The sequence below is a fragment of the Hypanus sabinus genome, chromosome 2 (genome assembly GCF_030144855.1).
Source record: "Hypanus sabinus isolate sHypSab1 chromosome 2, sHypSab1.hap1, whole genome shotgun sequence".
Classification (NCBI taxonomy): Eukaryota; Metazoa; Chordata; class Chondrichthyes; order Myliobatiformes; family Dasyatidae; genus Hypanus; species Hypanus sabinus.
In genome coordinates this window covers 23,553,458-23,578,725 of record NC_082707.1, presented here as the reverse complement: position 1 = coordinate 23,578,725, position 25,268 = coordinate 23,553,458, and the positions used below count along the sequence as shown (strand labels likewise).

The 25,268-nt window shown below is 45.7% G+C and overlaps 1 protein-coding gene across 1 annotated transcript; it reads right to left on the bottom strand.

Annotated features, from left to right (window-relative positions):
- Positions 1-1,952: 1,952 nt before the first annotated feature.
- On the bottom strand, positions 1,953-18,120 carry LOC132404447 (carboxypeptidase B-like). The gene is made up of 11 exons (XM_059988589.1): positions 18,050-18,120; positions 17,881-17,956; positions 17,674-17,798; positions 17,477-17,576; positions 16,207-16,308; positions 14,331-14,435; positions 14,122-14,232; positions 9,952-10,042; positions 6,771-6,973; positions 3,414-3,498; positions 1,953-2,140 (listed from the first exon to the last, which is right to left on the bottom strand). Exons 1-11 carry the CDS (start codon positions 18,118-18,120, stop codon positions 1,953-1,955), a joined length of 1,257 nt encoding a protein of 418 aa, XP_059844572.1.
- Between the last annotated feature and the right edge of the window lie 7,148 nt (positions 18,121-25,268).

The window sequence follows — 25,268 nt, the reverse complement described above, 5'->3', positions numbered from 1 at the left end:
TTCTGATGACCAAACCGGTTTTATTAAAAATCATTTTCCTTTTTTAATATACAGTTTATTTAATATTTTATATTCACCTCCAATTGGAACTCCTGAATGTGTTATTTCTCTTGCTGAGGAGGAAGCGTTTGATCATGTAGAGTGGAATTACCTTTTTGCGGTTTTAGAAAAATTTGATCTCGGTCAAAGTTTTATTTCTTGGATTAAATTGTTATACCTATGTCCCTCCGCTTCTGTTTTGACTAACTCTCGGCAATTCAAGTCTTTTAGCCTTAAACGTGGCACCCATCAAGGATGCCCTTTAAGTCCCTTCCTTTTTGATTCGGCTATAGAGCCACTGGCAATTGCATTTCAAAGTTGTCCTGAACTGACAGGGATCTGGAGGGGGGTGCTGTTGAGCATAAAGTTTCTCTTTATGCCAACGATTTATTACTTTTTCTATCAAATCCGTCCACTTGCTTAACCCAAATGTTTTTAATTCTTGCTCAATTCAGCCAGCTTTCTGGCTATAAACTCAATCTACACAAGAGTGAACATTTTCCAATTAATAAAGAAGCACAAGCATTAGTATTTCGTGACCTCCCTTTTAAAGTAGTTAATAATCAATTTACTTACCTTAGTATTACAGTTACAAGGAATTTCAAGGATCTTATTCGTGAAAATTTTGCTAATCTTTTGAACTCGACAAAACAGAGTTTGTCACAATGGTCACCCTTATTTATGTCTCTGGTAGGTCATGTTAATGTTATTAAAATGTATATCATTCTTAAATTTTTATACTTATTTCCAACTACTCCAATTTTTATTTCTAAAGATTTTTGGCTCCTTAGATATTCAGATGGAGAGTTAAGTGCCAGCCAGATTGAAAAAGTCAACATGTTGGGATCCATGGCGAGATTATTTTATTTTGGGTTCTTTTTCAACATTGCTTTGAATTATATTATTGTATGTTTATCTTTCACCGTACTAATCTTCATTTTGCTGTTGGGCTTTTGATGTAGTAATTGTATAAATGCATTAAAAAATCAATAAATAAAAAGAAACTGCAAGAGTAAAAGGTTCTTGATGAGAGTTACACACAAGCTCTGGATTGTAGCCAACTGACAACAGACCAGCAATGGCTGAAGTTTCTGGGGGCAATTCAGAAGGCGCAGGATAGATACATCACAAAGATGATCGAGTACTGTACTCGAAGTTAAAGACTGCATAAAAGGAAATGAAGGGCCATTTATTATAGTGGAATAGAGTTAATGGGTTGAATGGACTAATTCTGTTCCTAAAACCTTGTAGTTATTGTCTTAACAGGGTGTCCAGTGGAATATTGTCTTAATTGTCATAGCACTCAATCTGAATATCTGATTGGTCCATTCATTTTGAACAGACTGAATGGACTAAGCTTTGGGAGATGTGTATAACTGATGGTCATTCAACGCTAGTGGTTAAGGACCAACTTCATCCTTGTATTAATTCCAGTTCAGATGGAGCAGGATGCACTTCCCCATCCCCAGTGATCAGGCCAGAGTGGACGGACAACTGGGCAAGTTGTGCTGTGTGAGTTCTGTTGTTCCTTCAGTCTGAGACAAAGGATCTCTATGACTCAGATTATTATAATACGAAACAAAAATATCCAAACAAGTTTCAAGGGAGTTGAATACATATATATGCAATTTTAACAAAAGGAACATTGCAGAAGGAAATTCGGGCTAATTGTGTCCTCTATTCAAAGAGCCATCACAGACACCATGAGACAAATGCCTTCCTCCTACATGATATGATCGAATGAGTCTGACAAGGACGAATAACCAAGGTGAATGTTATCCTACTGAATGTGTGCAAGGACATAATACGTGAAAAAATACAAAGATTTCCACTTGTAAAATCAAAACTGCTTGTATTTCTAAATATAAATTCAGCCTACATTCACCTTTAAATTTGCTCCATCATTAGGAGGTTTAATAAAGATGGTTGAAAATGTAAGTGGCGATGTAGTTGATTGCCAGCATAGTCTCTTCACAAGTTGGTTTGATCAGGGACTCAGGCAACAGGAAACCATATTCACCCGTGTCTCGGAGTTCAAAGGTAAATGCATATTTGATGCCAAGATCATGGGCCCAATCTGGTGAACTTCCAGCCGCAGGATCTAAAGAGAAAACACACTTAAGTGAGGTCAATGTAATGAATGACTTGTATAATAAATAAAGTCTGTCATGATAAACGAGAGAAAGTCTGCAGATGCTGGAAATCCAAGCAACACACACAAAATGCTGGAGGAACTCAGCAGGCCAAGCTGTGTTTATGAAAAAGAGTAAATAGTCAAAGTTTCAGGCCAAGAACCTTCATCAGCACTGAGGCCTTCTGGACCCTGAGACTGGTTAAGATATCTCTGTTATTGATCTGTATCTCTTCCTGGCCCATTCAGAGCCTTATATATAATTAGTCCCTACACTGTACTTAATGCATCGAGAGGTGTTTGGGAGGGTTTGAAAAGGGTTCCTCAGACAAGAGGATGCAGAAGTAGAAACCTCAGCATATGAGATCGAGCATTTAGGACTCATTAATAAACACAGATCAAACAATTTCAAAACACATTTGGATATGTACATGGACAAGGATTTTGAAGCATATGGGCCAAAGGGTGGCAAACGAGACTGGCTTGGTAGCCATTATGCCTGCCATAGATGTTTCCCAAGAAGAAATTTTTTTTAACAAGAAGACTAGAAATCGTTAGGATTTGCTATCACAGAGAAACTCCATTGTTGAGGTTGAGAGCAATGACTCTATGCTGTATTGTTCCATGATTTTTTTTCTGAGGCCTCCGTTGGTCAGGGTTGACCATGGATGTTATGTCCTAGCTGCCTAGATATGCAAGCCAAGGCCAGACAATATGGAGCAAGTTATTCCCCTTGTTGCAAGCTCCCCTCTCCATGCATATGATGAACCCAAAGGAACGGCAGAATTGGATACAGTTTGGTACCAGCAGCATCGTAGGAGTTGCTAGTCAGCATTGAACTCAATGTAGGGCTGCCTTAGAGACTCCAGCTCCATATTTTCCCCTCAAGGTTTACCCCTGAAGCCTTTGCCATGAGCGGGTATAGCCATAAGGCGCAGTGCTTTAAGATCAGAATTTTCCTTCTTCTAGATGTGCTGACAAGCCCTGTTTATACGAAGCAGCCCATTTTAAATCACCAGTAACCTGCTTTTGCCTCTTTTCCTGGCAAGAGGAACGGTTCCACCAGGTTTAGTAGTGAAGCCACACATGAAGACCAGGAGTCGGACTTGGTTTTCAGAGGTTGTTTGCAGCGCACACCATTGGGAGCATTTAATAGATAATGGGAGTTTATCCCCATTACTACTCCCAGCTATAACAACCTAAAGGAATCTGTGATCCTATGATTCAATAATAGGGTGCTTACATATTGTTGATACTCCAGGACCATAGCGATAATTAGTTCCATGAAGGTGTCTCAATTTTGCAACCACACTTCCAGCTAGGGCATTCTAAAATAAAATCACAAAAAAACAGCCTTGGTTATCTAAAATATCAAACTGAAAGACAGGATGGGCTGCTCCTATATTCTATCTAGTTTGCTGTTTGTTGTTCCAGAATGGTGCCCACAATCAAGCAGCTTTTCTGGAGAGGCCAGGAGGAGAAGCCCGCCTCTGCAATACTACCGGTATGAGAGTAACATAGAAACATAAAAAACTTATGGCACAATACAGGCCCTTCAGCCTACTGCTATGAATGTACCACAGCTCTGAGGGACCGAAGGGTGCGGGGTAGCCCACTCCTTTGTGAGAATCGCAAGATCACTATTGAGTCAGTTCAGGAGACCCAGGAAATGAGAGAAAGACATGCAGAATCAACAAAGAGTTGGAATGTGTCCTGGCCTCTGAAAGGTGGACCCATTGATACCGGCTATTGTCTCTTGGAGACGGACTTGTGTATTGCATCCTGTACGATGCATCGAAGCCCCCAGGCAATGAACCAAGGGGGAGATTGGTGGAGGGACTGCATCATCTCAACCGGATTGACATCTGAGACCCTGTGAGTCAGGATAAAAGAGGGTCTGTGGGAACAGCCCCTCAGACGCACCAGAAGAAACGCTAGTGATCCCGTAATAGCGAAAGCCGGTGGGAAGGCCACGTGCGTCCGTTTCCATTTGCCCCGGAATCGGTGGCCTTTACCAAGGAAGAACGGTTTTTACTAACAACAGGGAAATCATCTCCCAACGACTCTCGAAGGATTGACCTCATAAAAGGAACGGACAAGTTTTAATCCGTCTTTCTCTCCAACCAAAAAGCTGCAGCTTGAATGAACTAACAGTGAGTTTTATATTTCCATCGGACAATACATTATCCCCTAGACAACGATAGAGCTATTCCTTATCGATTATTATTATACCCGCACTTTTAGATTTAGTATTGACGACATATATCATCTGTATGTTTGCATTGATATTATTTTTGTGTATTTTTATCAATAAATACTGTTAAAGATAGTACCATCAGACTTCAACGGACCTCTCTATCTTTGCTGGTAAGTGACCCAGTTATGGGGTACGTAACACTACAAAGTTGTGCCGAACATGTCCCTACCTTAGAAATTACTAGGCTTACTTATAGCCCTCTGTTTTACTAAGTACGTTGGATCAACACAATCACCCCAAGGGCAAACACTTTGCAAAGTTCAAAGTAAATTTATTGTCAAAGTAGGAGAATGTCACAACATATTATCGTGAGATTCATCTTCTTACAAGCAGTCACAGTAGAACACAGAAATACAACAGAAGCAATGATAAAATTAGATACAAATACTGACAGACAACCGCTGTGCAAAAGAAAGCAACCTATGCAGAGAAAATGATAAATAAATAGATTAATAACTAGATAAATGATAATTAAATATCATTTAAGATAGATTATATTGGGAATATGAGATGTAGCGTTGTTAAACTTGTGAAATCAGTTTGGAGTTGAGGTGAGTGAAGTTATCTGCTGGTGTTATGATCACTCATGATATCACGTCTGTCAGCATAATGTGAAACCCACCCATTGCAACAAAGACAACCTATAGATTAAATTACCACAGTAAATCTCAATTTGATGGATGTTGGGAAGAGAAATGACAACATGTCCATATATCAAATTATGGCATTTTTTTGGATCTTCAGAATCAAACCCACTTAAATCTATGAAGGCAACAGGGAAAGCTGATAGCATACAGGCAAAGAAGACACTCGGCTTAATAAAGGGGAGATGTGGAGCATGAATGTAGATACTCTGATAAATACTTGCTAATGAACATCAGATTAAAAACTGTGGATGTTGGAAATCTGAAATAAAAACAGAAAATGATAGAAACACTTGGAGGTCAAACACCATCTGTGGAAAGGGAAAAAGAGTCAATGGTTTAAACTGAGGCTCTTTTTACGGAACAGGGAAGCGGGAAGCAGATTTTCATTTTTTGTTGCAAAGTGAGTGAGGATTGGACAAAGCCAGGATTGTGGAGCAGTAGATGAAGCCATCTGTTTGACAGGCTAATGAGGGGAGGTTAAGAAAGAACACAAGCAAAAGAAAGCCAGAGCTCCTAACTGCAGAGATGAGTCTCCTAAGCGATCTGTTGGGGGATCAAGCGCACTAGACTCTCCAGAGTGCAGGTATGGTTGGGGGAGCCATCGCTGGGGATGTACACTGCATTGAGGCCTGATGGAAGAAGGCAAACCAATGGCCACCTCCATTACTGTGCACCAATTAAAGCATTGAGCAAAATTTAAATTCTTGAGGAAAAGAGCAGAAAATGAACAGGTGTTCAGCACCATCTGCCTGCATTTGACTGGTTTTGCTCTTTTCTCACTGGTATCGTTGGTGGGAGGTGCAAGAGACTTGGCTCCCATGCTGCCAGATTTGAGGGCAGGTATTGCCCTGCAACCATCAAACTCCTGGACGGGCTTTATTTGCCTCAGTACTGATCAGGCTCCAAAGCTGGTGACTCACTTTAATTCCTTCACACTCCATGTGTTTTTGTTCACATTTTTTAAATATTTGTGCAATTTGATCTAGGCATCAAGGCTAAAGGGCAAAGGGCAAACTGGTGTTCAGCTTACTGCTCTACAAGGTTTACTTGTTTCAGTGTGGAATTGACTCTGCAGCTATGGCCTGTAACCATTGGCACTTGCTGTATCGCTGAACTGGCCTGTAACCATTGGCACTTGCTGTATCGCTGAACTGGCCTGTAACCATTGGCACTTGCTGTATCGCTGAACTGGCCTGTAACCATTGGCACTTGCTGTATCGCTGAACTGGCCTGTAACCATTGGCACTTGCTGTATCGCTGAACTGGCCTGTAACCATTGGCACTTGCTGTATCGCTGAACTGGCCTGTAACCATTGGCACTTGCTGTATCGCTGAACTGGCTCTGTGGCTGTGGACTCACTTTCGGAGACGTTTTCCTGTGTGGTTTTTGTTTACGTTTTTATAGTTTGCACCATTTTTCTTTCACACAATGTGTGTTTGATAATCCTTGTTTTGTGTGTGTTTTTTTAATGGGTTCTATTGTATTTCTTTGCTTTGTGGTTACCTGTAAAAGGACAAATCTCAAGATTGATACAGTATACGTACCTTGCTAATGAATGCACTTTGAAATTTGAGTCAATCTTTTTCTCTTGTTAACCTAGTTCTAAATGTTGCATTCATACATCAGACATTTTCTCAAGTAAACAAAGAGATTTCTACATTGGCTTTAAACTTATCCATAATTCACACAACTTACCAGCTCTTCATGATGTTGTGAGTATGAAAAGGTGTAGCTATAGGGAAACAGAAGAAGCTGGGAGTATGAGTGGATCGCAAGATACGCCTTGATGTGCTGAAGGTGGTCACGGACAAAATCTGCAACAGCTTTGACTTCTGATTCAGATTCCACGAATGGGCCACAGTAAACGTTAGAGCATGGATTATTCAAGGCACCAATGGCTGTGGATCAGAAAACTTATTGTCAAGAATCTATAGGGTCATATGGCGAGGAGACAAGCCCTTCAACCCATCAAGTCCATGTTAACCATCTAACATCTTCATCAAGCAACTTATAGAGTCATAGGGAAATACAGCATAAAAGTGTAGAGTGTAGGTCCATGTAGTCCATGCCGAAAACCATTTAAACTGACTATTCCCAATGACCTGCACCAGGATCCTAGCCCTCCATATTCCTACTATTCATGTACCTATCCAAACTTCTTTTGAATGGTGAAATCAAGTTCGCATGGGTCACTTGTACTGGCAACTAATCCCACACTCCCTCTAGTGAAGATGTTTCCCCTCATATTCCCCTTAAACTCGTCACCTTTCACTGTTAAGCCAGTTTTATTTTCCAATCAATTCTGGCCAACTCCTCTCTCATTCCTCTGTAATTCCACTTTACTCCACTGTAATACTGATACATCTGGCTTTAGCTTCTCCTTCTCAAATTTCAGGGTGAATTTGATCACTTTCTCCTAAGGGTTCTTTTACCTTAAGCTCTCTAGTCAATCCTTGCTCATTACACAACACCCAATCCAGAATAGCTGATCCTCGAGTGGGCTCAACCACGAGCTGCTCTAAAAAGCCAACTCGTAGGCACTCTAGAAGTTCCCCCTCCTGTTATCCAGCACCAAATTGATTTGCTCAATCTCCCTCCATATTGAAATCTCCCATGGCTATTGTGACATTGCCCTTTTAGCGTTCATTTTCCATCTCCCATTGCAATTTGTGAACCACATTCTTACTACTGTTTGGGGGTCTGTATACAACTCCCATCAGGGTCTTTTTACCCTTACAAGCCCTTAGCTCTATCTACAATGATTCAACACGTTCTGACCCTATGTCACCTCTTTCTAATGATTTGATTTCATCTTTTACCAACTGGCCCCCTCTGCCTTCCAACCTATCTGTTTGATACAAAGTGCACCCTTGGACATTAAGTTCCCAGTTATAATCGTCTTTCAGCTATGATTCATTGATACCTACAACATCATACATGCCAATTTGCAACTGTGTTACAAGTTCACCTACCTTATTCTGTATACTGTGCGCATTCAAATATAACACTTTCTGTCCAATATTGATCCTTTTCAATTCTGTCTGCCTTTTTTGTTGCAACTCATCCTGTTGACTGCAATTTTACCCTATCAACAGCCTCTCAATAATCCTAATGTATTCTCCCACATTCCCAGATCCCCCATACTCTCACTTTTATGTATTTGGGAGGATTTTCCATGGCCTGTTCATCTCCCAGCCTGCACATTGCTGCTTTCTGGGAGGACTCCAGAGCACCCAGAGGAAACACATTCAGTCACAGCCCCACACAGATGGCACCAGAGGTCAGGATTATACTCAAATTGCTGTGGAAATTCCTTTTTAGTCCTGATGAAGGGTGCTCGCCGTAGATGCTGCCTAACCTGCTCAATTTTTATCTGAAATTGGGGAGTTCATTAAGAAGGACATAAGACCATAAGTCACTGGAGCAGAAGTAGGCCATTCAGCCCATCGAGTCCACTCCAACATTTCATCATGACTGCAATCTGATCACATTCAACCCCATACACCTGCCCTCTCACCATATTCCTTGATGCCCTGACCAAACTTGTGCTTTGAATATAGCCATTGACTTAGCATCAACCTCAGCATGTGGCAGAACATTCCACAAATTCACCACTCTGCGACTAAAAAAAATTTCCTCCTCACTTCTGTTCTAAAAGGTCACCCCTCAATTCTGAGGCTGTGCAACCTAACTGTGGATACCCCCACCAGAGGAAACATCCTCTCCACATCCACCTTATCAAGTCTTTTCAACATTCAGTAGGTTTCAATAAGATCCCCATCTACTCTTCTAAATTCCAGTGAGTACAGGCTCAAAGCTGCCAAACGCTCCTCAGGTGTTAACCCCTACATTCCTGGAATCATCCTCATGAACTTCCTCTGGACTCTTTCCAATGCCAATACATCCTTTTTTGAGATAGGTGGACCAAAACTGTTGACAATACTCCAAGTGCAGCCTGACTAGTGTCTTAGAAAGTTTCAACATTATCTCCTTATTTTTAAATTCTGTTCCCCCTTTAAATAAATGCCAACATTGCATTTGCCTTCTTTACCACAGACTCAACCTGTGAATTAACCTTCTGGGAGTCTTGCACAAGGACTCCTAAGTTCCTTTGCAAATCTGATGTTTGAACTTGCTCCCATTTAGATAATAGTCTGCACTATTGTCCCTTTTACCAAAATGCATTACCATACATTTCCCAAAACTGTCTGTAGTATCGAGTCTGGGCAAGAATGTAATCGAAGAGCAGTGATTACAGGGGAGCAATGCGAGAGGGTCTCACAGAAATCCTGTTGAGAAGGCCAGCTTCTTCAAAGTAGACATCAAAAAGATTTTAACTGCTTCTCTTGGGCAGCGGGATGGACATATCCCAAAACTAACGGAGTTTTCTTCACATTTCCCCATTAAGCCACAACAACGTTCAAACGTATTTCTGATCTTAATTGCATTTCAGCAGAAAGCAGTCACAGAATGTGAAGTCAGGCCTATTTGTCAAAGGACTAGATATGAAGGGAAAGGATTGTGAACTCTAAGCATTCTCCTTTCCGTTGTGAGGTTTCTGCAGGCCTGATATCCTCATGGGACCACTGACTCCCTGTAAAAACTGTCAATGCCATTCAACTGTCCAGGAGTCACTTCCTGCCTCACACACACATTTCAGAGTGGAAATAGCCTGGGCCTGATCTCTGAAATTCACAGCTGAACCACCCAATATAATCCTGGATGAACATTGGGTGTCAACGCTAGAGCAGCAGGAATGATCAAATTCTGATTCTTTGGCATCGTTCCTTCCCACAAACATAATTCCTGAAACGATTTCAAAGCTAGGCTCGCTACCCCTCACGCAGAAGGTCTCGATTAAAATGGATAAACTCACAGCACCATTTGGCAGCAAAGTTTCGGTTGGGGTCGGTGCCTGTACAGCTATTGCCAGGATACTTGGAGCGTGTTTTCCTCCAGAATCGATTCTACACACAAAACACAGAGAACAGGCACGTAATTGGCTAAAATACTAGTTGGCTTCTTCGTTACAGGTATAATTTATGCAGACTTTCAATCTGTGCCATTTCCTTCCAGTGCAATAATTATGATTTAATGGTGCAGCACCTCAGCACATTATCCCTGGATTAACAAGGACCACAGTTAGTAATAGCACAGTATAAGGCCTTCAGCCGCAATGTTGTACTGACCTTCTTAATTACTCTAAGATGAATCTCACACTTCACTCCCACACAGACCTAATTTTTCTATCAAACATGTGCCCATCTAAGTGTCTTAAATATCACTAATGTATCTACCTCTAGCACCACCCCAGCAGAGCTTGCTGTGCTCCCACCACTCTCTGTGTAAAGAACTTACATCTGATATCCCCCCCCCCCACCCAACACACACAAAATGCTGGTGGAGCTCAGCAGGCCAGGCAGCATCTATAAGGAGAAGCACTGTCGACATTTCAGGCCAAGACACTTCATCAGGACTAACTGAAAGGAAAGATACTAAGAGATTTGAAAGTAGTTGGGGGAGGGGGAAATGCGAAACGATAGGAGAAGACCGGAGGGGGTGGGATGAAGCTAAGAGCTGGAAGGGTGATTGGCGAAAGTGATACAGAGCTGGAGAAGGGAGGGACAGGAGGACTCTGGAGAAAGAAAGGGAGAGGGGGAAGCACCAGAGGGAGATGGAGAACAGGCAGGGTGATGGGCAGAGAGAGAGGAAAAAAACCAACTAAATATGTCAGGGATGGGGTAAGAAGGGGAGGAGGGGCATTAATGGAAATTAGAGAAGCCAATGTTCATACCATCAGGTTGGAGGCTACCCAGCCGGTATATAAGGTGTTGTTCCTCCAACCTGACTGTGGCTTCATCTTGACAGTAGAGGAGGCCATGGCCACACATCTGCCCTCACCCCATCTGCCTGCCACCCCACTCGGAATAGGGTTCCCCTTGTCCTCACCTGCCACCCCACCAGCCTCCAGGTTCAACGTATAATTCTCCATAACTTCCGCCACCTCCAATGGGATCCCACTACCAAACACGTCTTTCCCTCCCCTCCCCCTTCTGCTTTCTGCAGGGATCGTTCCCTATTCAACTCCCTTGTCCACTCGTCCCCACCATCCCTTCCCACCGATCTCCCTCCTGGCACTTATCCTTGTAAACAGAACAAGTGCTACACCTGCCCTTACACTTCCTCCCTCACCACCATTCAGGGTCCCAGACAGTCCTTCCAGGTGAGGCGACACTTCACCTGTGAGTCAGCTGTGTGGTATACTACGTCCGGTGCTCCCAGTGTGGCCTTTTATATATTGGCGAGACCCAACGCAGACTGGGAGACCGTTTCCCTAAACACCTACGCTCGGTCCACCAGAGTAAGCAGGATCTCCCAGTGGCCACACATTTTAATTCCACGTCCCATTCCCATTCTGATATGTCTATCCATGGCCTCCTCTACTGTCAAGATGAAGCCACACACAGGTTGGAGGAACAACACCTTATTTACCGGCTGGGCAGCCTCCAATCTGATGGCATGAACATTGACTTCTCTAACTTCCATTAATGCCCCTCCTCCCCTTCTTACCCCATCCCTGACATATTTAGTTGTTTTTTTTTCCCTCTCTCTCTGCCCATCACCCTGCCTGTTCTTCATCTCCCTCTGGTGCTCCTCCCTCCCCCTTTCTTTCTCCTGAGGCCTCCCGTGCCATGATCCTTTCCCTGATTCCTCTGTATCACTTTCGCCAATCACCTTTCCAGCTCTTAGCTTCATCCCACCCCCTCCAGCCTTCTCCTATCATTTCGCATTTCCCCCTCCCCCCAATACTTTCAAATCTTTTAGTATCTTTCCTTTCAGTTAATCTTGACGAAGGGTCTCGGCCCAAAACGTCGACGGTGCTTCCCCTTATAGACGCTGCCTGGCCTGCTGTGTTCCACCAGCATTTTGTGTGTGTTGTTTGAATTTCCAGCATCTGCAGATTTCCTCGTGTTTGCTCTGATATACGCCCCCACCCCCACTAATACACTGCTCCAGAATGTTCCTTCACATCAGCTGCTTCTGTGCTGGGAAATAAGTTTTTGGCTATCCACTTTATAAGTGCCTCCCAACATCCTATACACCTCTAATGCATTGCTGTCCTCTGTAACTAGGAAAGCCTCCAGTTTCGGTGGTTCAGATACCCGAGTGCTTAGAATCATTGTCATAGAGCACTACAACACAGAAACAGGCCCTTCAGCCCATCCAGTCTATGTAAACTGTTATTTTGGCAAGTGCCTTGATCTGTCCTTGGGCCATAACCCTCCACACCCCTCCCATCCATGCAAACCTTTCGTAAATGTTGAAATTGAACCCGGGTCCATCACTTCCATTGTTCGTGCTTTCCACACTCTCACTCCTCTGAGTGAAGTTCCCCCCCCCCCCCCATGTTTCCTTTAAACTATTTATCTGAACAGTTTCTCTCCATCTAGAAACTGAAGTAAAATCATTGCAAGTGCTAGAAATCTGAAACAAAGATAGAAAATTCCAGAAACATTCAGCTAATCAGATAACATCTGCAGAGAAAGAAATAGAACTGATGATTCAAGTCGAAGACCCTTCATCAAAATTGAGTTCTATGAAGGTTATTCACCTGAAGCATTAACTCCATTTGCCCTCCACAGATGCTGCCTGAACTACTGAGTGTTTCCATCAGTTTCCATATTTGTTTCTTCTCATCCACCACTGGATGTGACAGAACAGTTTGACAATTCAGAGCAAGCAGAGAGAGTGTGATGTTTTACACCTGAGATGAGCTTACGTGTTAAAACTAATCCACTTTCAGATTAGCTTAATAAGAGCAGCACGTGAAACAGAACTGGGCTCACCAAGAAGAGTAATTCAGAAAATTCCACGTATTATAACACATGCAGGGGGAATTGCAATATTTAGTGTCTGCTGAGCTGGCTAATTTTTTTTCTGTATCAGAACGAATGTCTCTGCCTGATTAAACACGTCAGACCAGGTTCACCTTCAACTCTTTGGTTGAAAACCCACAAAACCTTAATCAGCATCCAGTTAGCAGCACGATGACCTCTCTGATCACTCTGCACTAAAATGGATTTGCTCTTTGTTCTGTGTTTCATTGCAAAACTTGTGAATAAATTATGCTTAACTTATGCTTAGTTTTTCTAGTGAATCCTGCTTATCTGATACTACGTGCCTGTGATGCTGTTGCAAGTACCCTTTAACCTGCTATAAGATCAATCTAGCACTTCACTCCTATATCATCATCATCATCACTACGACATTGTCTCCATAACCATGACTGTTCTTGGCAAATTCTACAGAGGTGCTTTGCCATTGCCTTCTTCTGGGCAGTGTCTTTACAAGATGGGTGACCACAACCATTATCAATACTCTTCAGCGATTGTTTTGCCTGGTGTCAGTGGCTGCATAACCAGGACTTGTGATATGCAAAAGCTACTTGTACAAACATCCACTAATCCACCACTAATCCACCATGGTTTCACGTGAGCCTGATTGGGGTGGGGGGCTAAGAAGGTGCTACATTTTGCCCAGCAGAGGGAAGGAGTGCCTTGCACCTCATTTAGTAGAGGCATACTCCTCCACCCATTTCTTGAATAGAGTTGAATAACCTCGTGAATGAAGGAACTTGAGTTTTATCCAATGACTAGGGCAACGTGGAGGATACAGGTGTCCTCCACGTTACGAGTGTTCGCTTTATGCCACTTCACTTTTACAAAAGACCTACATTAGTAACCTGTTTTCACATTACAAAGAGGATTTTTGCTTTTATGAAAAATTTTCCCCATATAAATTAATGGTTCTTCGCTTTACGTCATTTCGGCTTAAGAAAGGTTTCATAGGAATATTCTACCTTTGTAAAGGGAGGGACCCCTGTATATGAATTAGAATATTGTAGATATGGAAAGAAAATAACATTGCAGTGGATTCCTGGCCTATGACCAGACAGATGAATAGGTAAGTCATGCAGATTGGAAAACCAAGCTAATGCTCAGCTAAATGGAATGACATACACAATATTTTACACAATGATGCTTACCCCAGTCCAGGTGTAAGAGTAACCATCCACATTTACAACTGGAACAACCAGGAAATCCAATTCATTGAGAAGTGTCTCCAGTGGGGAGCCAGTTTCATGGGATTCAACAGCCTACGAAATATAATGGATTCAGAATGAATTGTGTGTTTCTCAATATCAGTAAGAAAGCTTCTGTAACTAAATTGCACAGCTGAGGTTTCTCCACTGACCTCCTTCACAAACCACTGGCAAAAGGCGGGAGAAATCCATTCCCGGGCGTGGATCCCACATTCCATGAAGATGGCAGGTTTCGCCACACCCTTTCTCTTGCCAACCTTGAAGAAGGGAATTGGAGGTTATAATCAAATTCCCAGCCAGTACGATCAAGTGTAATCAAGTTTTTAGTACTGCACAACATTGTAATGCCCACAATGTTGCACATGATGTAATTAAACTAGTAATTAACTACCTAAAAAAAGAATCACCTCTGCTTACATATCCATATCCCTCCATTATCAGCACATTCATGACCCTATTTAAGAAGCCTGTTAAATGCCTTTATCCTATTTTCCACCATCATCAGTCCAAACAGTGCATTCCAGGCATCCACTATTCTCTGTGTATAAATACTTGACTCACACATCTCCAGAAGTGACTCTCCATCCCTCAGCTGCATCCTTTCTGCTGTTCTTTGTCAGAAAATGTAGATCTCAAATTGAGCCAGAGACAAGTTCTGCCTGGGGCAGGAGTAGGGCTTGGATATGAATTCTGGAACCTTTGATGGGATGGTTTCTAAATGCCCTGCAGAATCTAACTGAAATTCCAGCCCACTGATAAGATGGTGGATCATCTGAAACCCTCTGAAGGCTATCAGCGCATTGGGAGAGAGAGTATCATTCTAGAGGAGGTTCTAGGGGACTCTATCTGGGAGGAGTTTCTGGACAATTGTGGTAGAAAGTTCCATAGGTGGTGGGGAGGGGCGGAAGGTGGGTGTGCAGCAGGGGTATCTGCCCAACTATCTAAGAGGATTACCTCTTGCAGATTCAGGTGTTCTTTTGGTTGTGTTTCACTAAAGGTGGGAAATCCCCTCAAACCTGGACCAAAGGTAGAATGATTATGATCTCACCAACCTCACCAATGCCACTAAAACATCAACCCTCTTTCAGCCCTCTTCCCTTAATTCTAAAACTGCTCTCCAATGGCCTCTAGATTAAGCCAGCATTGTCACTCCTATATCTGAGAGAGAAAATTCAGCTGTTGCATAACATCCACAAAAAGCTGGAGGAAGTCAGAAAGTCAGGCAGCATCAGTGGAGGGGACAGCATCTATGGAGGGGAAAAAAGGGTCAACATGATGATTCTTGTCTGAAATTTTGACTGTTTATTCTTCTCCATAGATGCTGCCCAAATTGCTGAATTCCTCCTGCATTTGTGTGTGTTGCTCAACATTTCCAAAATCCACCACCTTAGGTCTAGCAAATTCGGCCATTGCTATTGGATGCAAGTTGACAGGGTAGATCAGAGTTCCTTCAAAGCTCCTTCACCACCCATGTGGAATATTGGTTTTAAAGGCAACATCTAGCCACTAAGGATCCCTGCCCTCCTAGCCATGCTCTCTTTGCACTTCTACTGTCAGGCAGGAGGTTCAGAAGCCTGAAGCCCAACATCACCAGGTTCAGGGACAGCTACTCTCCTAGAGCCATCAGGTTCTTGGATGGAGCCAAATCAACAATTTAGCCCAAAACATTGACTGTACTCTCTTCCTAGATGCTGTCTGGCCTGCTGAGTTCCTCTAGCATTTTGTGCGTGTTGCTAGGATTTCCAGCATCTGCAGAGCTGCACAGTCCTAACACTACCTTAGCAATGGAAGACTGCACTGCCATGGACTTGCTCTGATTGTGTTTTAGTTCTTTGGACTTAGCTCTTGCTTTTGCAATCATTTTTACTCTCTCTTCGCACTGCCTTGCATAGCTTACATATAATGTATGTACTATGTGCTGTTTATACCAATGTGCCTGGGATACTACTGCAAGAAAGATTTTCATTGTATCTGTACATTAAGGTACTTGTACACATGACAATAAATGTGATTTAAGCATGATCTTACCTGGAGGAGATAGATGTTTCTCCCCTCATAGCTCTTTCCAATTGCTAATCGAGAAATTAGCTTTGAGTTGTCTTTTGCTATTTTAGCAGTCCAATCTTCAATCTGCAATTGATAATCAAAGCTTTATTGATTCTGGATGCACCTGTAATTCTGTTAGTTTGGATGTGTCAGTCTGATAAAGAAGATTTTAGTATTGAGCAGTTTATTGAACATGTCACTTGGTGATTCCGGAAAGATAATTACATTCCCTGCAGAACAGGTATTGATAACTCAAAGACTGGCTTCTGTTCTCTGTATTACCCTGGTCCTAAAACAACAATAGACAAGGAAGCATTGTGGAAGAAAATCAGCCTTGAAGTTCTCAAGGATCTTGAAAAGAACTTCTTGGTCAGTGTTCCACAGAAAACCAGACGCTCACCAACTGACAAGAACAACAAAGGGTCCACAGCAACTGCACTACTCTGAGGTCCACCATAGCCAACACCCCTGAAGAGATTCTTGGCCCTGAGGTCCACCATAACCAGCACCTCTAACGAAATTATTCGCCTTGAGGTTCACCATAGCCAACACCTCTGAAGAGATTCTTGGCCCTGAGGTCCACCATAACCAACAATTCTAAAGAGATTCTGGGCCCTGAGGTCCACCATAACCAGCACCTCTAATGAGATTCTTTACCCTGATGGTAATAGCCATCACCTGTGATGCAATTCTTGGCCAATGGTCCAACGTAATCACAATTTATTGTGAGATTCTTGACCCTGAGTTCAACCATAACCAGCACCTGAGATGTGATCCTTGGCTCTTCTGTTAGAAAACATCAGGACCACTTTGCTGACCATGGAAAGGTGCTCCAGAAGAGATAGAACAACATACACAAAGCATCTTTATGTTAGAAATATTACTGGATGGTCTAGAGAATAGAAACAGTTTTCTGAGCACCTGAAAGTCAAAGTGTGATGGGTCAATGTTAGATTGACATAATTAGCTACATTTCATTGTCCATTTCTGGAAAGAAAACATGATTATTAAAGGATACTAATAACACAGTAAAGCCCAACAATTTGTGCTAATACCTATTTTCCTTCCAGGCGTCTGTATCACTAGGGAGTTCAGCAAGTTTCTAGCCAGAGGAAGTGAGTGAAGTTCCTCTGCAGACCAAATCAAATAACAGAGTAGATCTGAGAGTACTAGTTCTCTACTCAAATGGCTACCAACAATCCAACATCAAACCACACAATTCAAAACAATCCTGCATTAAAATTCATTTTACCTCTTCCCAACTGTGATAATTTTCGTAACTGTAGTTTGCTTTTGAACACGTCTCATCAAACTGGCCTGTAATCAAGACTTGCAGGTTTTCATTTAATACCCTGTAGGAGACAAAGCATTGTTTCATTTCCAGTAGAAATGGAGTTATTAAACAATGATAAGACTTGATGAATGTTTAGACGGGAACCTGAAACTGACTCATATTTTAATCCAATCTCCTCCATCTCACTTAGCATTTCGGAAACCCACTCTCCAGGGACCCTGATTTCCGCAGTCGAGTTTATCATCAACAACTCTGCCCAGGTTGGCAACCAGAAATCCACCTACGTGCACAGAAAGAACCCAATTAGTTCTTTAGTTTATCTGCACTGACTTCAGCTTCATCTGGCAATAAGAAATATTTACCTTCTCAATATCAGCCATGGTCCTTAAGAACTGGACGTGCTGTTCATTTCCAGGTCTCAGGCGCAAAACTTTATCACTTATAGAACAAAAAAATAAAGTCAGATTAAGTTTGTCTGGGACAATTCCCCAGTTCCATCACGTCTACAACACATGCAGGGACGTTCCTTACCTGGAGTGCTTTCCAATGCGAAATGCTTCCGAAATCACTGCAACAAGCCCCAGGAACAGAAGTCCTTCCATCGTTTACCTCGGATTGCCTGACACCCCAAGTAGATTGGACAGTCATATATACCTTGTCCAGCCCAAATTACCAACAGGTGACTGCTGTGTAAAACTCAGTTTTCTGCTTTCATCCTAAAATTTGCATGACACAGGTGTCTGGTGACGTTCCAATAGTTTATCATATTATTATGAGCTTTGAAACAATCTGATCATTGCCTGCAGCCACTCCCAAGTTGAGAAGGGATTAGAGATCACCCTTTCTCTTTAAATCACTTCACTGCGATCCCAGATGTCACTATGTTATAATCTTTTAAACCCACCAAATTTACCAGGGAGGTGCTGACTGCCCTCAAACTGTGGTACACAAGTCTGTGTTGGGGACACTCTGGGCAAATAATGGGGCTCAGCACAGTGACGCTGCTGGTAGAGTTGCTTCTTCCTGGCTCCTGTGATCTGGGTTCAGTCCTTCATGGCTGGCGCTGTCTTCAGAAACAGCTCCACTGAGCGGGGAGCCGGGAACCATGTGAAAATTAACTGAGCTGACCTTACACTGCAGTACGATCCAAACGTACACAAGCAGACATTCATTCTGAACTCACAACAAGAGCATACTACAACAAGAAGAGGTGCTGGTGTCTGCCCAGCATGTCCGTTATGCATTTAACGTAAGTATTCGTCCAGGGTAAGGGAAGCATTAGAGAGGCGGACTGAATCCAGGCCATGTTTCCCACCGCTACCTCATTTGAGGGTTGCATTCAAAATTTTCCTAAAACTCATAAACACAAGAGATCCTGAAGATGTTAGAAATCTTGAGAAACCCACTCAATGCACAAGTCCATGTCATTCAGCATCGTTGGAGGACCTATTGATTCTCAGCATTGATTCCACCTATAACCATATAACAACTACAGCACGGAAACAGGCCATCTCGGCCCTTCTAGTCCATGCTGAACACTTACTCTCACCTAGCCCCACCGACCTGCACTCAGCCCATAACCCTCCATTCCTTTCCTGTCCATATACCTATCCAATTTTACTTTAAATGACAATACCGAACCTGCCTCCAACACTTCTACTGGAAACTCGTTCCACACAGCTACCACCCTCTGAGTAAAGAAATTCCCCCTCGTGTTACCCTTAAACTTTTGTCTCAACTTATGTCAACCTAACTCTCAACTCATGTCCCCTTGTTTGAATCTGTCAATGGAAAAAGCCTATCCACGTCAACTCAGTCTATCCCCCTCATGATTTTAAATACCTCTATCAAGTCCCCCCTCAACCTTCTACACTCCAAAGAATAAAGACCTAACTTGTTCAACCTTTCCCTGTAACTTAGGTGCTGAAACCCAGGTAACATTCTAGTAAATCTTCTGTGTACTCTCTCTATTTTGTTGACATCTTTCCTATAATTCAGTGACCAGAACTGTACACAATACTCCAAATTCGGCCTCACCAATGCCTTGTACAATTTTAACATTACATCCCAACTCCTATACTCAATGCTCTGATTTATAAAGGCCAGCATACCAAAAGCTTTCTTCACCACCCTATCCACATGAGATTCCACCTTCAGGGAACTATGCACCATTATTCCTACATCACTCTGTTCTACTGCATTCTTCAATGCCTAACCATTTACCATATATTGTGGCGACCCATTTCCTGGCACATCCGAACCGGCTCACAATTAGCCAGCGTTCCGGCTAAGGGAGATAGCCTATGGGGGTTTGCGAGCACAGAGCTTTGGAGCCTCTGCGCCACGGGGGGCAGGTTGAGGGAGGCTTAAAAGCAAGGCTGGGTATTTCAAATAAAGTTTTTTCTTCAACTGCAGTTACCGACTTCGTGTCGTAATTTTAGCGCTGCGTGTAGCACACAGCTACAATTGGTGACCCCGACTGTCCAAACGATTTTTGGACCAGAAATGACCGACGCCGCCTCTGTTCATGCGGTTTCGTTGAAACTGCCAGGTTTCTGGACACAGCGACCTCACCTATGTTTCCAGCAAGCTGAAGCCCAATTCCACGTTCGACAGATAACCTCAGAGGACACCCGCTACTACTACGTGGTGAGCTCCCTCGACCAGGACACAGCGGCCCAGGTCGCAGAGTTCGTACAGTCGCCTCCAGCGGACGGTAAGTACATGGAATTCAAAGCCCTGCTCCTCAGGACTTTCGGACTCTCACGGCGCAAGCGGGCTGCCCGTTTACTGCGCCTGGATGGCTTGGGAGACAGACCTCCATTGGCTTTAATGAATGAGATGTTGTCTCTGGCCGACGGACACACACCCTGCCTCATGTTTGAGCAGGCATTCCTGGAGCAGCTGCCCGAGGACATCCGCCTGCTGGTGTCCGACGTGGATTTCAGCGACCCCCAGAAGGTGGCAGCCCGGGCGGACTTGCTGTGGAACGCCAAAAAGGTGAGCGCACAGATCACCCAACCACGGTCCCAGCAGCAAACCAGTTCAGGCCCGGCCGCAGAGCCCGCCAACCCCAGGGGCAGGGGTGAGGGGCCCAATGAACAATGGTGCTTCTACCACCAGCAGTGGGGCACAGAAGCCCGCCGTTGTCGCCCGCCCTGCAAGTTCCCGGGAAACGCCAGGGCCAGTCGCTAAAGATGGCTACAGCGGCTGGCCATCGGGATAGCCTCCTGTATGTGTGGGACAAGCGGTCAGGACGACGTTTTTTTTTGGTCGACACCAGTGCTGAGGTTAGCGTCTTACCTCCGACGAGTTACAACACCCGCAGCAGGGCACCGGGTCCCCCACTGAGGGCCGCGAACAGCAGCACAGTAAGGACCTATGGCACCTGTCAGGTGCAGCTACAGTTCGGCTCCAGCCAGTTCACGTGGGACTTCACACTGGCCGCCATAGCCCAACCGCTTCTGGGTGCGGATTTTTTGCGGGCTCACAGCCTATTGGTCGACCTGCCCAGGAAGAGACTGGTCCATGTCGAGACCTTTCCGACGTTCTCCCTGGGTGCAGCCCAGTTGCCAGCCCCACACCTCGACTCCATCACGCTGTCCGACAACGACTTCACCAGGGTCCTGGCGGATTTCCCATTGGTTCTGGCACCGCAGTTCACAGCGGCCATGCCCAGGCACGGCGTACAGCACCACATCCCGACCCAGGGACCACCCCTCCACGCCCGCGCTCGGCGGCTTCCCCCGGACAAGCTCCGACTGGCGAAGGAGGAGCTCAAGAGGATGGAGGAATTGGGGATCATACGGTGGTCCGACAGCCCATGGGCCTCCCCCCTGCACATGGTGCCCAAAGCGACAGGGGGCTGGAGACCATGCGGCGACTACCGCAGGCTGAACGAGGCTACCACACCGGACCGCTACCCTGTGCCGCATATTCAGGACTTTGCAGCAAACCTGCACGGCTCACAGATCTTCTCCAAGGTAGACCTCGTCCGAGGGTACCATCAAATCCCGATGCATCCAGACGACGTCCCCAAAACGGCTCTCATCACCCCTTTCGGCCTTTTCGAGTTCCTCCGCATGCCGTTCGGCCTGAAGAATGCCGCACAGACGTTCCAGCGGTTAATGGACGCGATGAGACGGGACCTGGACTTCGCGTTCATCTATTTGGACGACATCCTCATAGCCAGCAGCAGTCGTCAGGAGCATCTGTCCCACCTCCGTCAACTCTGCGCCCGACTGAGTGAGTACGGTCTTACAATCAACCCCGCCAAATGCCAGTTCGGACTCGATATCATTGACTTCCTGGGCCACAGGATTACTAAAGACGGGGCAACCCCTCTGCCCGCTAAGGTAGATGCGGTCCGCCTCTTTCCCCGACCCACCACGATCAAAGGCCTTCAGGAATTCGTAGGTATGGTCAATTTCTACCGCCGCTTCCTCCCTTCAGCTGCCCGGATCATGCGCCCCCTGTTCGCCCTGATGTCGGGTCCGAGCAAGGACATTACCTGGGACGAGGAGTCCGCCGTCGCTTTCGTTCAAACAAAGGAAGCTTTGGCGAACGCTGCAATGCTAGTACATCCCAGAATGGACGCCCCTACCGCCCTCACAGTTGACGCATCTAATACGGCAGTCAGTGGGGTGCTGGAGCAACTCATCGCAGGTCGCTGGCAACCCCTGGCGTTTTTCAGCAAACACCTGCGGCCACCCGAGCTCAAGTACAGTGCTTTCGACTGGAAATTGTTGGCGCTCTACCTGGCAATCCGGCATTTCGGGTACTTCCTAGAAGGTCGGCCCTTCACCGCGTTCACGGACCACAAACCGCTTACCTTTGCGTTTACGAAAGCGTCCGACCCCTGGTCATCCCGCCAGCAACGCCACCTGTCCTACATCTCTGAATACACAACGGATGTCCGGCACGTCTCGGGTAAGGACAATGTCGTGGCGGATACACTCTCTCACCCTATCATTCATGCCCTTTCCCAAGGGGTAGACTTTGAGGCACTGGCAGAGACACAGCAGGCAGATGAGGAGATTCCAAGTTACAGAACCGCAGTCTCTGGTTTGCAGCTCCAGGACCTCCCCGTAGGCCCAGGTGAGAGGACCCTACTCTGTGACGTCGCCACCGGCCAGCCCCGTCCTGTCGTCCCGACAGCCTGGCGGCGACGCGTTTTCAACTCCATTCATAACTTGGCGCATCCCTCCATCCGGACAACTGTCCGGATGGTTTCCAGCAGGTTCATTTGGCACGGACTCCGCAAGCAGGTCAGTGAATGGGCCAAAACGTGCATGCACCGCCAGACGGCCAAGGTGCAGTGGCACACCAAAGCCCCACCGCAGCAATTCCATCCTGCCCACCGGCGTTTCGACCACATTCATGTGGATATCGTGGGCCCCCTGCCAGTGTCGCGCGGAGAGCAGCACCTCCTGACTATTGTGGACCGGTTCACAAGATGGCCAGAGGCGGTCCCGCTCACTGACACCACCTCCGAATCTTGCGCCCGAGCCCTGATCACCACCTGGATATCTCGCTTTGGTGTACCGGCCCACATTACCTCCGACAGAGGCGCCCAGTTCACCTCCAGCCTGTGGTCAGCTATGGCCAGCCTTTTGGGGACTCAGCTGCACCACACCACTGCCTACCACCCGCAGTCGAACGGGCTAGTGGAGCGTTTCCACCGTCACCTGAAGTCGGCCCTCATGGCCCGCCTGCGAGGAGCTAACTGGGCGGACGAGCTTCCCTGGGTCCTACTCGGCATCCGCACGGCGCCCAAAGACGATCTGCACGCCTCGTCGGCCGAGTTGGTGTACGGCGCGCCCCTGGTCGTCCCCGGGGAGTTCCTACCAGCCCCAAGGGGGCAAGAGGAAGAACCCGCAGCAGTCCTGGGCAGACTACGCGAGAAGCTCGGTAACCTGGCCCCCATACCCACTTCACAGCACGGGCAGAACCCAACCTGCGTACCCAAAGACCTGCAGAACTGTAAGTTTGTGTTTGTACGAAGGGGCGGGCATCGGCCACTGCTGCAACGGCCCTACAAGGGGCCATTTACGGTGATCAGGAACAACGGGCCCACGTTCGTGCTGGACACTGGGGGGGAGAGAGGAAGTTTTCACGGTGGACCGACTCAAACCGGCCCATGTGGACCTGGCGCAACCAGTCGAGTTTCCGACACCTCGGCGCAGAGGCCAGCCTCCCAAGCAGGTTCCGGCCCAGACTGTGGACATTGGGGGGTGTATCGCCGGTTCTGGGGGGGGGGGGTTATGTGGCGACCCATTTCCTGGCACATCCGAGCTGGCTCACAATTTGCCAGCATTCCGGCTAAGAGAGATAGCCTACGGGGGTTTGCGAGCACAGAGCTTTGGAGCCTCTGCACCACGGGGGGCAGGTTGAGGGAGGCTTAAAAGCAAGGCTGGGTATTTCGAATAAAGTTTTTTCTTCGACTGCAGTTACCGACTCCGTGTTGTTACGTATCCCGTAACTGGATAACTTACCAGCAAAGATAGAGAAGTCCGTTGAAGTCTGATGTCACTATTTTCAAACGTTTTTATTTATAAAGGGACACAAAAGTAAGGTTAATACAAACATTCAGATAATGCACATCATCAATACTCAATCTAAAGCGCGGGTATAGTAATAATCATCATTAAGAAGTGAGCTCTACTGTTGTCTAGGGGTTAATAGATTGTCTGTTGGAAATATAAAAGTCACTCCAAAGTCTGCAGGCCCCAGCCTTTTGAGAATCGCTGGGTTTCACGTGGGGCGACCGAGAGAGAGAGATTGGGGAGAAGAGAAAGAACTTGCCGAGTCTTGATGAAGCTTCCGTGAAATCGGGGGAGAGTTGGTTCCCCCTCCCCAATGTTAGTTAAAAGCGGTTTTCTGTGATTCCAGCCACAAATTCCAATCCGGAATCTAACACACGTGGCTTCCTTCAGAATGGCTTCCCGCTGCTGCGGGATCACTCTCTCGTGTCTTCTTGGTGCGTCTGAAGGGGCTGTCCCCCTGAGACTGTCCTTTATACTTCCTCACGGGGTCGCAGGTGTCAATCAGGTTGGGATGATGCAATCTCTCTCTCAACCAGCCCACCTTGCCCGAGGGCTTTTCACGTGGTCTCCATGAGACAATAGTCGCTGTCGTCTTATTCTGCATCCCGGGTGGAACGTGCAATTCGGCACATTTCTCTCTCTCTCTCTCTCCTACTGGGTCTACTGACCACCCCCCCCCCCCCCCAACGGGTGCTCTTGCGATTCTCACAAAGGAGGGGGCTGGGATCATAACAGTGTCATAATTTTAGCGCTGCGTGTAGCACACCGCTACAGTATGTCCTATTTGGATTACTCCTACCAAAATGTAGCACCTCACACTTTTCAGCATTGAACTCCATCTGCCATCTTCAAGCCCACTCTTCCTACTGGCCTAAATCTCTCTGCAAGCTTTGAAAACCTACTTCATTATCCACAACACCACCCACCTTAGTATCATCTGCATACTTACTAATCCAATTTACCACCCCATCATCCAGATCATTAATGTATATGACAAACAACATTGGACCCAGTACAGATCCCTGAGGCACACCACTAGTCACCGGCCTCCAACCTGTTCAGTTGGGGGTGCTTCTGAGAACAGGTTCAGCCATCAGGTCTGAATCCGGAATCAGCAACTCTACCAACTGCCTCACTGAGGAGCTCCATGCTTTGCCCAGAGTGTTTCCAACATAGACTTGGATACCACAGTTTCAGGGCAGCCA